At 36.6% G+C, this 13656-nt stretch overlaps 2 protein-coding genes across 3 annotated transcripts; both read right to left on the minus strand.

The window, feature by feature from the left end:
* Positions 1-344: 344 nt before the first annotated feature.
* Positions 345-3381, minus strand: LOC109048662 (cell division control protein 42 homolog). 2 transcript variants are annotated; one of them, XM_042750825.1, is made up of 6 exons: positions 3089-3381; positions 2248-2372; positions 1991-2063; positions 1796-1884; positions 1542-1721; positions 345-1440 (listed from the first exon to the last, which is right to left on the minus strand). In XM_042750825.1, the coding sequence occupies exons 2-6, from the start codon at positions 2341-2343 to the stop codon at positions 1351-1353; spliced, it is 528 nt and encodes a 175-aa protein (XP_042606759.1). In that variant the 5' UTR covers positions 2344-2372; positions 3089-3381; the 3' UTR covers positions 345-1350. The 2 variants fall into 2 exon arrangements, with proteins under 2 accessions (XP_042606759.1, XP_042606758.1); XM_042750824.1 differs by having other exon boundaries at positions 2248-2387.
* Positions 3382-3502: 121 nt separating this feature from the next.
* Positions 3503-12730, minus strand: dnmt3bb.3 (DNA (cytosine-5-)-methyltransferase beta, duplicate b.3). The gene is made up of 24 exons (XM_042750823.1): positions 12597-12730; positions 11694-11791; positions 11296-11374; positions 9627-11122; positions 8940-9090; positions 8707-8811; positions 8512-8612; positions 8371-8424; positions 8100-8243; positions 7895-8002; positions 7513-7654; positions 7095-7403; positions 6961-7005; positions 6799-6878; positions 6237-6349; positions 5754-5937; positions 5561-5645; positions 5312-5457; positions 5118-5208; positions 4696-4844; positions 4459-4544; positions 4300-4369; positions 4075-4196; positions 3503-3977 (listed from the first exon to the last, which is right to left on the minus strand). Exons 3-24 carry the CDS (start codon positions 11297-11299, stop codon positions 3836-3838), a joined length of 3927 nt encoding a protein of 1308 aa, XP_042606757.1. The 5' UTR covers positions 11300-11374; positions 11694-11791; positions 12597-12730; the 3' UTR covers positions 3503-3835.
* Positions 12731-13656: the final 926 nt, after the last annotated feature.

The raw sequence follows: 13656 nt of genomic DNA on the forward strand, positions 1-13656 counted from the left end.
TAGACAGCATAAAAGGTTCTATTGTATTTTGTCGCGCCACGCTGCTCACGTCCGCTGTAGACACAGTTTTAGAGAGAAGAATATGTTCAGCCCCCTCCCTCCGAAGCTTCGAATATTCGGTGCTGATTACTACCGAAGCTTCGAAGCTCAAAAAATGGTATTCGGACCAGCCCTAGTCCTTACTACCTTTTTTGGGCCTTGAACATGTCAGTTGCGTTGCTGTCTATGAAGGGTCAGAAAGCTCTCGGATTTCATCAAAAATATGTTTATTTGTGTTCTGAAGATGAACAAAGGTCTTTGGAACGTGATGAGGGTGAGTAATTAATGGCAGAATTTTCTTTTTAGGGTGAACTATCCCTTTAAATGGAGTCATTCATGTTTTGTGTTAATAAGGAGGGCCATCATTAAAGAGATACTCCACCCCAAAATGTAAATTTTGTCATTTATCACTTGCGTTGAACCTGCCACATGTTCCTCTAACATGAATTTATGTCTATTCATATTGTCATCATTTTTAAATGCTTATTTTAATATGTACAATTGCTTATATGGAACTGCTACTGTTTGAAAGAATTGCATAAAACTAAAGTATTGGGGGTGTGAGCTAAAATGTAGCAGTGGGAAAGACGTATCGCCCCCTGAATTAATTTTCATAATGTGACCAAATATTTAAATTGGGCCGATCTTATTCAGCCGCACGCACTAGAGAAATAACATGAGAAAAAAAATTTGTATCATTTTTCTTCACTCTTTATCCTAGTCTAAAAATTTATATACTTAGGTATATAAAAAGGTATATACTTGTTGGTAAAGTGCCAATGTATAAAACCATGTGTATTTTTATCACCACATTGAAATAATATAAATATTTTTAAAGGAAGATTTTGTCATACTTTTATTTGAAATACAAATATCTCAGATATTTCCCGGTGACTCAACTTGACATAACACAACTTACCCCTAACATGAGACAAGACATATTCATATGGCTCTGTAAAGTCTTCTAAATTAAGCTGATGAAAGACATCCACACATAAATTACAGTATTTACTTCAAAATTTTCCTTCCTTATTAAACAAATTAAATAAAAAGTGGCACAACATACCCTGCTCTATCCTACCATATCTGCATATCTTTGTTGTGAAGTGTCATTAAACTCTTAAAGGCACTATAGTAAAATTTGCACAAATATCATCTCATCATGTCATAAGAGTACCAAGTTAAATGACAGGGAAAAAAACCTGGTGAGCAATAGCTACTGTTACTTTCCTGATAAAAACCTGTACAAAAATAAAACAATCCTATTGATTTACAACCAGATTTGTCTTTGTTGATGCTTCTGTGTCCAGTTCATAAAACCACACATTTGCATGTCTTCAGGGACCCTGGGGGCTCTAGAGCTGCTAATATCGCCTCATCAAATACATTCTTGAGTCCTTTCTGTAACAAAGGGGGGGAAAGTGAATTGCTTTGTTATACAAATAAAGAAAAACATTTAAAACTTGGCTTTAGAAACTGAACACAGTGACAAGCATACACACCTGCGTTAGAGCAGAGCATTCAAAATATTTCACTGCCTTTAAGTCTCTGGCTAGTTTTTCTGGCTTTTGTTTGATTTTTGCAAGCCTTGCAATAGTTATAGGATCATCTCGAAGGTCAATCTGAGTTCCAACCAGCAGAAAGGGGTTTTTCGGAGAGTGATAAGTTATCTCAGGCACCCACTGCATTACAAACAAACCGTTGTTAGCAACAGACACATTATTCCACATGACTGAAAGATCATTGAAAGACTCACCTTTTCTTTTACATTTTCAAAGGACGACAGAGAACAAACTAAGAAGACGTCAGTTTGGGGATAGTATAAGGGTCGTAATTGATCCTGACCTACAAAATATTGAAATATTTTTAGATTTGTCAGGATCAGTTCTTGTGCCAAATGTTGAGACACTTTTAAGATAAGTTGACAATGCTTTACGAATAGTTATCATACCTGCAGCATCAAATAATCTGATGATATACAGTTCACCATCAACCATTACAGTCACAGCTTGGTTATCAAACACCTGAGAGAGAGAGAAATAGAAGAAGAAGAAGAAGAAGAAAAAAAGAGTAAAACATAAGTAAAACAAAGCAACTGAATTGACACTACACTGATTTTTTTTTTTTTTTTAATATTTAATCCAATCAATATAATCACATGGAAGGGATAACTCACAACTCATGCTTCATCTAAAAAAAAATCCTTACTGTTGGTTCTGATGGAAACTTGTTTGTAAATGAAACCAAAAGGCAGGTTTTACCCACGGCTCCATCTCCAACTACCACACATTTAATTGTGGACATTGCTGTTGTCACAAGTTGTTTCCCAGAATCTGGCATAAAAGTATCTATAATTATTAATAAATACCATTCAGTTTTTAGTGGGGATTAGGCAGCATACATGCAAAGAACACCTCAGGGAATATCGAGATCGAATCCTTTTTCAACGTGGATTTGTTTCCTAAAAATACTTAAAGGTAAACATCTTGTAAATTGATTCAACTACACAATGCTTTTCGTGTACACAAATTATACTAGTATGGAAATTAACTTGTGTTTTTGGCTGATAGGTAATTTTTTTTTTTATGGTGACAAACATGACTTTTCCAAACACACACAAATTAAATAAATAATTCCCAGAAAAATATTTTCCCAAGGGTCACAGGCTGAAAATCCTGTTTATTATTATTTTGAGATGCTTGTCATAATCTTAGAAAATGCATATTTTATGAGAATGATATTTTTTTGGTGAAATAAATACAAATAACCAAAACAAAACCAAGAAAAAAAGTCGTATTTTCCCTTTGATTAGTAATAATCCCATGATTGTTAAATACTTACCACCAGTTTCTATTCTAAAATATTGGTATTAACATTTTATGTCGAGAGGCCAACATTTTTTTGATAATGACCCACGTTACGGGATGAAATATAAACAAAAGCATGATTTCTAAATGAAATGCCTTCATAAGAACTCTTAAAGCAAACCACAAACACACAAGTGTTCAGATTGTGTTGACTGACCGAATTTGGACATTATGATAGATACCTAGTTTCTTAACAGCCTGACGAAACAAGTTTAAGGATAAACTGTCTAATGTTAACTATGTAAACGGCTCACAAATACAACTACTTTTAACTTTTACTCTAAACATCGTAAACTTAGAATTAACTATTTACAACAAAGAATGTGCCATGGCTGCGTTTGTCCATCCAGAACACGCTTCTACCAATTACATTTCAAAATAAAAGTCCTCATGCTCGTTTCATTTAAAGCCCCAGTAAAGACTCTCAAATAAATATTTTTTATATTTTTATAACCAAAATATGATTAATCCCATGGTGATTTCAATAAAATTAACAGCATTGTGAGAGTAACTAGGACTTCTGAGCAAAAATGCTGCAGACATTTAAATTTCAGTAAAAAAAAAAAAAAAAAAAAAAAAACGTTCCGCGGTGAACATTTTTATTCTCTTAACATTTGATACAAATAGACACATCACTTATTTTAAATAAGTACTAACTTATCAAGGGAGCTTAAACAAACAAACAAAGAAAAATTAAATAAAGCCTGAATTAATGAAAACTCTTCATTTCAGTCACTGGTCAACATTAATTTAGTTCTTAAATCAAGACGAAGCTAAACAGGATTTATTATCTTGGCACTTCACAGAGCACTACACACATTCACCAGGTTTCTTCATTTTAGCTAAAACAATGAAAAGTGACAAACTGTCTTTTTACTCATAAAGAACAAGATCAGAAATGCACAAACTTCAGTTCATTTCAAGGGGAGCTAGTCACAAGCAAAGTAATCCTTCAGAGGTGCTAGAAGATGTCTTATGACAGGGACGCTCCAGGACTTCCCCAATACTCTCTGCCTCTGCATACGCCCCAGATTTTTCACATCTGTGTAATGCTTCGGAAATCCAAATATTCTGACAAAGACAAGTGTGAGAGTCAGCATAAATCAAACATAATTGGGAATTAATTCTGATAAGACAAAACTGAAATAGCAGAAAAAGTAAAAGTTACTTCTCCAGTTCAGTGATCCACAGACTATCAGCTTCTCCATTCATAATGATGGGGTAGTGCCGGTCATCAGTGCCTGGTTTTAGTATGTTTGGCCGTGTGGTGATAGTGCGAATTTTTTCATACTGCAAAATGGTAAATTACATGCCGTCAACACTCACAATCAAATGTAATGATGTCACTGAAATTATATACTGCATATCTTTGGTTAGAAGCTCATGAGAAAACCTTTGCAGTTCGGCCAGGGTCCAGACATTCCTGAAGACTCAGTTTATCTTTCTGAGATGCTACGATTGGTCTGGTCACAACAGAATAAAACGAGATCATAAAATCACTTTGATTTAATTTACATGTCAATGTGACAGTCATATGAAATGACTGACGCACCTGTTCATGCCAGGTATGTTCCCCCAGAAGTATCTTGCTCTGTTAGCTGGACTCACTTTCACAGCGTCAATGAGCACAGGGTTACACTAAAAACGAACCACACACACTTACTACACCAGGAGGCTAAACATTCTTTTAAAATCTGATCCCAAGAAAAATCTCACAGACTAAACATACAAGCTTTTTAAATGTATTAGAATTGCTGAGTCTTTATCCAACATAATGAAGAACACTTACTTCCAGAAAGCGGCAAATGTCAGCTTTAACCTTGTTTTCCATTAACACCACGTTCTCAAACAGCCAGAAGAACGGTTGAGGGTCATCCTCCTTCGGTTTCAAAATATTCAGAAGCCGATAATATTCGAAAAACAGTCGCCCTGTGCCCTCTGTAGAGAGAAAAGAGGATCTCAGATGCAACAAACTGTGCTATCTGTTTTAACATGAGATCAAGTGTTGAGTCTGCTCAGTAATTCAACAAAATTCTTATATCTGATGTGTGAGCTGTGTGTTCATTTGATTATTCAAATTTTTGCTTATGCAGCTCCATGAAGATGAGGTTTTCCAACCTTTTTGCCAATAAAGACAGGCAATCAGATTATACTTTGCCAGATCAAGGAGGTGTTTTTTTTTTTGTGCAACATGCATCAGATGTGCCTTACCAAACAAGCCCTTTCTGTGAGGATTGGCCGTGCACAGGTCATTACAAGGACTTCCTCCAATGAGAAGATCAAACGGACCCCATTTGTCAATCTGAACAATGAAAGAGAATAAACTCAATGAGAGTGATGTGCACAGAAATGTTTTAATAACAGAAAACAAACAAGAGGATGAAAAAATGATTTTGTAACCGTACATGCTTTTTCGTAATGTTCTTAACATCTTTCACGTAAGTGATTTTTCCTTCATGGTTGACCATGGAAATGGTAACAGACTCTTCATCAACTTCCGAGGACACATATTTTGCCACTTTGAAGCCAAGATCCTTCAGAACAAGGTATCCTGAAACATAAAAATGTATTTGTAAGAGCCATGTAACCAGTACAAGAACACATTACAAGTGTGTATTACAGTACAAGTGAATGAGTAATTTGGCAAGTTTTACCTGTGGCTATCCCATCAAATAAAGAAAGCACTCTGATTGGACGTCGCTGGTTAGCAGGGATTGATGGGTAAACACGGTGGGGCTCCTGAGGAGGACAAATGTCAGTGTTGGAACCAATACAAATAAAAATCAGGAAGATCATCCAACATTTTTATCAAGATGATGAAATGAACTACATGAAACAGGCACTAACAAACTCCATGGCGCTGTTGTTGGCAAAGAATTCCTGCACTCGGATGCTCCAGTCATGCCTAGGCTTCAAAGCTCCAGAGCTGCTCTCAGGTGCACACAGGTAACAGGTCCATGGGTCCACATTTTTCAGCTTGTTAAATGTCCCTTTACCCACTAGGATATCCAGACAGTCCACACAGTAGCAGCTAGAGAATGAGACCAAATTAGATTGGGGTCAAAACTTGTGAAAATGATTATACTTTGTGCATTTCTAATTTAATATTTTTCCCTTGCAAATTTTATTATGGCTTGAGTCCATTTGGCAATTATCCTGCATCACAGCACCATTTAACATGCATAAACGTGATTCAATTTACTTATCTGATTAGGAGCAGAGAAATAGTGCAAAATCTCAAATATATAATAATTCTTTGTTTTAAAAACCAAAAACAAGTCCTTTTATTTATTTTGTAGACTGTTATGTGATCAACACAAACAAACTCACCGACAACAACTGTCATGGCCGCACAGAATGACCTCCACGCCAGAACAGCAAACAGTGCAGTACGACTGATAGCCATCTTCATCATATCTGTACAGCGTCTCTGCGAAATTAAACTGACGAACAAACAAATCTTTGTCAGAGATCTAAGAAAAATTAATGGGAGAAACTGTAGAGCACAGCGGTGGGTAAAGTCCCACTTCAATTGTTTATTGCCTATTTAATGCTATTCACATCAGAATCATACACGCATTCACCTGTTTGTTAACTCTTAATTCATGCACATAACCATTAGTTTGACTAGCTTTTTGAGCTAAAGTAGTGACCTTTATGATTCAGATAGGAGCTGTACTCACACCGAAAAGCTTGCTGAGGGAACTGACTTGCCTTAAAAGGGACTTTAGCTTTATGCAGAGTGCTGGGTATGGTTTTATACAACTGTTACTAGCTGAAAGTGCCTAACCCTTTAAACAAGAGCAGGTGTCTGTTTGGAGGTAAGAAACTTGACAATCCTACATTCACTGACTGGATCACTGGAAACTACAACAGTGCGATTTCACTGTACCTTGCATTTTAAGCACAGGCTGCCTTCGAAGAGTGGGTGGATGGTGTCAACAAATGTACTTCCACATGATAAGCAGAACTCTGAAGGTGAGGAGAAATGAAATTATGATGAACTTCACTCATTATCAATAGATACTGCAATGTTTATGAAAGGGCTTCTTACCTTCAATGTCTGTCTTGTTTTCCAGAAATGTATGCACCATTTGATCTGTGAAAACATTCAAATAAACAGCAGGTTAACTGTTGTTTTTTAAATTTACATAACAATGCATTAATAAATATCAATGGTGCACATACATCTTTTTTGGCTGTTCTGTCTGGACTCAACCTGCATACTTTCACAGTGAGTTAGAAGCTTATTCCTGTAAGTATGTTTCTGTTCTCGACAAGTCCTTACAGTCTGCGAAGATCTCTGATTCCATTTTGGATGCATGAATTTTCTGTAAACATCTTTTTTCCCAAGGTTTATTGAGCCTTTGTGCAGGTCCAGGGATTCAGGGAGCTTATTCAGAGATACAGTTAAGTTAAATAATTTTTCTCGATGGTCTTTGTAGTTTGGAGAGGATCCAACATTCCCATTCACTGATCGTGGCATAAAAGCCTGTTCTAAGGAAGGAAAAAAGATAAACACCATAAAAGTTTAATCCTACAGTCCTTGCACTGAAATACAGCACTGTGGTCAAAGAGTGTCTTTCATTGCTAATCTGTTGCATACCATTGTATTCTGATTGAGGTCGAAGTCCATCTGGACCTGATGGCTTAAAACCTCCAAAAGCCCAGTCCAGCATGACTCTGAACAACTCATCCAAAGAGTCCGCCTCAGGAGAAAAAAACATTCTACTGCGTCTGGAAGCCACCTAGACCATAACACGTATAAAACATTTCTTAGTGAGGCAACTGCATGGAAAATGATTAGGTCTCAGTGGTTTTAGGAACTAAAATTTTTGAAAGAGTAAACAAAAAACATTTTATCTGTGAAATTACAGCAAAATGCTGGGACTGCTTCCAAGATCTGGTTTTCTAGACTGTAACACTGTCACACTAAATTGCACCAAGATGGTAAAAACATGGTACTAGCAAAACACAATTTGCATTACCTGCAGAGAATTGAAGATTGCATCTTTATATGTCGCTACAGTAGCGAAGGAATTAGAACAGAAGCACTTGGCAAAGGAATAAAAGGGCAGGAGGTCATCTACTTGGATCTACAACAGAAAAATATTCATCACATGATTTTATTATTGAGTAAATAAAAGCAAAACCTAAAAGCTCACAAAAAAGACTGCATACTCATATGTGTACCTCTGACAGCATCCTGTTCCCAAAGAAAATCACTTTACACATGGAGCCACAAGGCGTCTTGCTGTCCCAGCTCTGAACCAGTCCAGGCCAAAGACCAAAACCCTCAATGGGCCCCCAAACCATCTCACCCACTGTGTAACCCCTCTAAAAACAGTTGTTGTTAGACACAGTCTGTTTTTTTTAACCATGATATTTAAGGTGCAGAAATATTTTACTACAATGCACAAATCTAATAAAAACCATCTTTAATTTTATAAAATGTTAACGTTACCTGGTATGGATTGTTTTTTTTCTCTTTGTTATGCGAGATAATTCCTTTTCTTTTCTGGTAGAGAAAAACGTGTGTGTGGTCAATCATGATATCCAGAAACAATACAACACCCTTTTCTGCTAATAAAAATTACATATATACCTCAGTCCATATGACATCATCGTCACTACTGCTGCAATCGTCATCACTGCTGCTGTATTTGTCGTCATCATCATCATCAATGGACACATTTGGTTGATGTCCTGGTAACAAAGACCGGGTAAAGACATGTCACGTCCCATAGTTTCAGAAAAGATAAAATCCCACTAGCTGGTATATTTGAGCAGGGCACAAAACCTTTTGTGTCATTTTGACTTTCTGGGTCTGAATCAGAAGAGATTGGCACAGTATCCTCCACTTCCATTGCCACAATGTTTTCCACGTCCCATAAGGCAATGCCATCTGAGAATCAAACGTATTTGATAGAGATCAGTTCCTCGATAGCATTTTAACAACCTTGTTGTCAAGTTCCAAAGATCTAACATGTCTTTCAGCTTTAAAGGTCGCTACAACAACCTGTGCGTCATTACCACATGTGATGCTCCCTTGAGTCTCTGGGCTGAGATGTGATGGAGCACTTTTATATGAGCTGCTGTCTGTGACATCATCCTTAGCCATGTCCTTCTCCTCCAAGTCCTCCATTTTCCTCTCACTGAGATCCAAATCAGTTTGTGGGAACACCTGAGATACAGACCGCCACACACAAATACAAAAACCAAACTTTTAGATGTTTGTTTATGTAAAGCTTGTTCATTACTATGTAGGTAACGTGGTCTGGGTGATTGATAGCATGCTGCTATCCATTTGCTAGGTCACTGCTACTTAGTTCCTTACTGGTCCATGTCAAAATAGCTCAAGCTCACAATATTCTGGTACACAGATATGAATTTGCATACTTTCATAAGTAGGCTTTTTTTATCCACTCATTTTTGTAAGCCAGAGAAAATTCTTGCCTCTGCAAACACAACTGAATGTACTTGAATTAAAGGTTCTGAAGAAGTTAATTTTACAAGCATTAAAAAAAACAAAAACATATTCTCACAAAAAAAAGTTCTATAACACACTACACATAACATCACATTCCCCAAAACTAATAAAACTAAATACGTTTTCATAAACTCTTTACATTAAAAGTGGTTGGAGAAATCAAAATTTGTCACACAGATATCTGATAAATTATATTTTGGTTTCTCAAGCTTCATACTTCAGTGACTCACCTGTTCAAAATTGATCTCTTTTTTCAATGTCCTGGGCAAAGCCAACAAGCTAACGATTAATTTCCCAAAACTTGATGTCCTTCCCATAATCCTCAGCTCAGTCTTCCAGTACTCCTCCATTGACTGGTCGGCTGGGTGTGTGTCACCTCCATCAAGGAACTGATACTCCAAAAACTCATCTGTGAGTAAGCTGACATTCTCAGGGCTTGAGCAAACCCCAAAACAGACACCTAAATCTTGAACTATTTTGCCAGTCACTTCAAGCTTTTTTCCTGGACTCAACACTAATGACAAGTCTCTCATGGTGGCATCTGAGAAGGGTAAACCTTCAACAATCTTAACAGTCACAGTCGTGTAGAAGGAGATGATTGAACTGTGGAATGTCTCCAAATAGTCCGTCAACTCTTCAGAGCGCTGCAGAAGAAAATCAGCAACCTGTTTGCCAACTTCAACCTCTCCTCTAGGTAAATGTCCCACTGTTTCCTGTATAAGCGAGGTCTTCCCTCTCCTATGGAAAAGTTCTGCTGTTTTAGGTCTGAGGAAACATGCTGTGTAGAATCTCACTAATTGAGAAGCATCTTGGAGGAGCTGTGTCACGCTGACACCTCGGTCAACATTCTCCTGAAAATCACAAAGCGGTTGCAGAGTGTGGCTAAGAAAGAGGACGTTGAGTCTTATTTTGGGATCACTAAGAAGACAGCAGATCACTTTTTCATCTGCATCCAGAGATCCAAAGTATTTCAGAAGGTCTGACCAAGCTAAAGTCATTTTCTGGATGATTCTCCAGAAGAGAGAGCATTGGGACGTCAGGATATTACTGAAGCTCGAACAATCGACATCTTCAAGCAAAGTTTGTAGAGAATCTGGAAAAGATGGAAAGTGCTTGTAGATCTCTGTGATAAGGTTCACAATCGGGCCAGAAATCTCCATTTTCTCAACTCCACTGTGACACACTCGTCCTGCCATATCCGTAAGTCCACATAAAGACACGATCTCTGGTTTCAGCAACTTCAGACCTGAGTGAAGACCTTCATGATCTGGGAAATTTGAATAAAATATTGCCATGTTCATTAGAGGTATTCTAAACTTCTTCAGCATCTCCACGATGCAGGTACAGATGGCATCAGCAGTCTCTTCCTCTGGATGAAGAACATCAAGCAATCTGATCTTGGTTTCTCCAGCAACTTTGTCAAAAAAGCCCAACAAGACCACACTGGCCTCCTTGTCCGCAAGCTCCACTCCATGGTATAAATAAAGGCAGTATGGAGTCTGACTGCAGAAAGCTGCAATGTCTTCCCAGTATTTCTGTCCTAATACCAGACTATCCTTGCCACTGGCAAAGCTTGGTCCAGCATCAGGTGAGCCATACTTTCTGATGAAACACATTGTGGCTGGATTGCAGGAGAAAGAATGATCCGATTTCTTTTTAGTATTTTTCATGTTCTGGTTTGAAAACTTTGGCTGTTTGAGCCTCGATGAACGTCTCCTCTTCTTAGCTATAATTAAAAGAATGACAAACAGTCATAAAAATAGCATTAAGTTTACAAGACCAGCGACCATATTTCATTTTTCAATATGCTTAATCAATTGTTTACCTACGCATTTCAAGCTCTGCGAACACACACATCAATATGCTTAATCAACAAATACAATCAAAGTAAACACCTACGCATTTCAAGCTCTGCGAACACACACAAATCTAATGTTTTCAGGATGTCACCATTCACCAACAATGTCTGTTCCAGTTCCTATAAAAAGAGGTACAAATACAGGGGTTAAAAAATTATACCGATCACTGCATTACAAAACACTGCATTATAAATCAATAATATAATAAAAATATAAATCAAAAGTGTCTTAATTATATAAACACATTCAAAGGGGAATCACATCAGACTGAACCTGGAAAAACACACCATGTAGACTTTTATATTAAAGATTAAAAAAAGAGACACGTTTCATGTTTTAACTTTCATAACCAACTTCACACAAATAATCTGACATCGGTGACAACACGACCGGTATAACCAATTCAAAGTGTTTTGACTGGCTGGGAAATAAAAATACCTGAGCAGGTGAGCTCCACTTGACTGTACGTCACCAAGACAATCCAGCAGCTCACTGAGATTCTCCAATATTTACATCCACCAACATTTTTCCATAGCCTGCAGAGAAATTGTATGAAATGTTAGTCTGCAAAATATGATCTGTTTTCTAAAACGAAGACGTGTAAAATCTCCCTGAAATCACAAACACATATTTAATCCCATCTATTTAAGTGGTTATTTAATAACGACATCGATAAACTAATGTTAGTAAGCCGGTTAAGAGTAATTTTAAATTTAATTTTTTAATTTTAAATTAAAGATTAACGTAACCATTATTTTTTAAATTATGAGTATTCTCTGGATGACAGGAGAAAGCGCGGGATGATGTCAGATCGTTAAAACAGCACGCATTTTGATTGTTGTGCTTCTCACTAACGTTCAGCTAAGATATAACGTTGGACATCTGTTCAGATCACGCTTTTGCACTTTGACCTTACATTAATTAGCGCTGTATAGCTAACGTTATTGTAAATCAGTGTGTCGTGTGTGGGAATTATGAAAATGTTAACCCGCAGACCACAACAAACGCTGAAAGGAAAAGTAACAAACCGAAAAGATGTTCTCTATTTGAACGACGGCCTCTCAAATGAAGACGTCTTTACATCAGGTATGTCTACAATTCAACAGTGACACTTGGAAGATAAGACTATTTTGAGAATGCGTTAGTGTGCGCATCAGCTCCTCAGCAATTTACCGCGAAAACTTGAAACAGAGGAAACGGATGCTGCTGTAAACGAAGCGAAAGCGGCCTTCTCAAAGCGGCCATTCCTCCACACACGACACTTATGTTAACACTTAACACATACTGCTATTCCTTACTTCTCTTCTTAATGTTGTGAAATAGGACTAAAGGTCTACATACACACTGGAAGACTTTGCCGCGACTGTCCATCCAAAATACCCGTCTGTCTTTGCGTTTCAAAATAAAAGTCGTTTTAATTTGGTACCAGTTAGTAACTCGTTTAGTAGCTTTTAAACACTAAAAATATCAGAATATCTAAATAATAACAACTTCTTATAGTAAATGTAACTTAGATTAAAAACTTTAGTTATTGCATTGTATAATAATAATTATCAGGGTAAAAAATTACCAGGGTTCAGGACAGAAATGACACTATATATAGCGATATGGAAATCAACGACATTTCAGTTAAGAATATATTTCAGAATGCACAGAAACAGTTAAGGGTTTAGTATTTTCTTCTAAAATATTTGAGAGATACAGACTTGATTAAAAGAATTTAGTTTATTTGTTTATTATAGTATATAATTCATCGAGGCCTCCCACTCCATCCCAGTAGGCGGCGGAAATGCACCTTAAGCTGGTTTGCCAACCACCATCAAACATAAAAGAAGAAGAAGCTTCAGATAATTAAAATACTTATAAATGCATACTAGTATTTATTATGTCTGTGGTTCTAAAGATCCAAGTAATGATTCAAAATACAATACAGAAAAAAAATATACAACAAAGTAAAAAAAAAAACACAGAAAAACAATATACAAAAACAAAACTAAAAAAAAAGAATCAACCAGAGATGACATTAAACTGTGGAGGAAGTCAAACCTGACAGAGAGGTGTTCTGATCAGACTCAGCAGCAGCACTGAAGAGTATTATTACTAGTGAATCAACCAGAGATGACATTTTAATAGAAATATATACAGCGTTGTCAAATTTGGAAAAACTGTGAGTAGATATTATTATTATTATTTTGGATACCAGCACACATAGGTATAGTAGGCAATGAAGAAGCTGATAAATTAGCAAAAAAAGGCTCTAAACTTGTAAAAAATGAAGTACATTTTTTAATAAAAAAAAAAAATAATAATAATAAAAATGACTACCTGGCATTATTTTTTATGAATAAAATAAACAAACAAATGTGAGGTTTGTAATTGCAAAGAAAATGTAGAGCACATA

This window comes from Cyprinus carpio, chromosome B23 (assembly GCF_018340385.1).
Source record: "Cyprinus carpio isolate SPL01 chromosome B23, ASM1834038v1, whole genome shotgun sequence".
Taxonomy (NCBI): domain Eukaryota; kingdom Metazoa; phylum Chordata; class Actinopteri; order Cypriniformes; family Cyprinidae; genus Cyprinus; species Cyprinus carpio.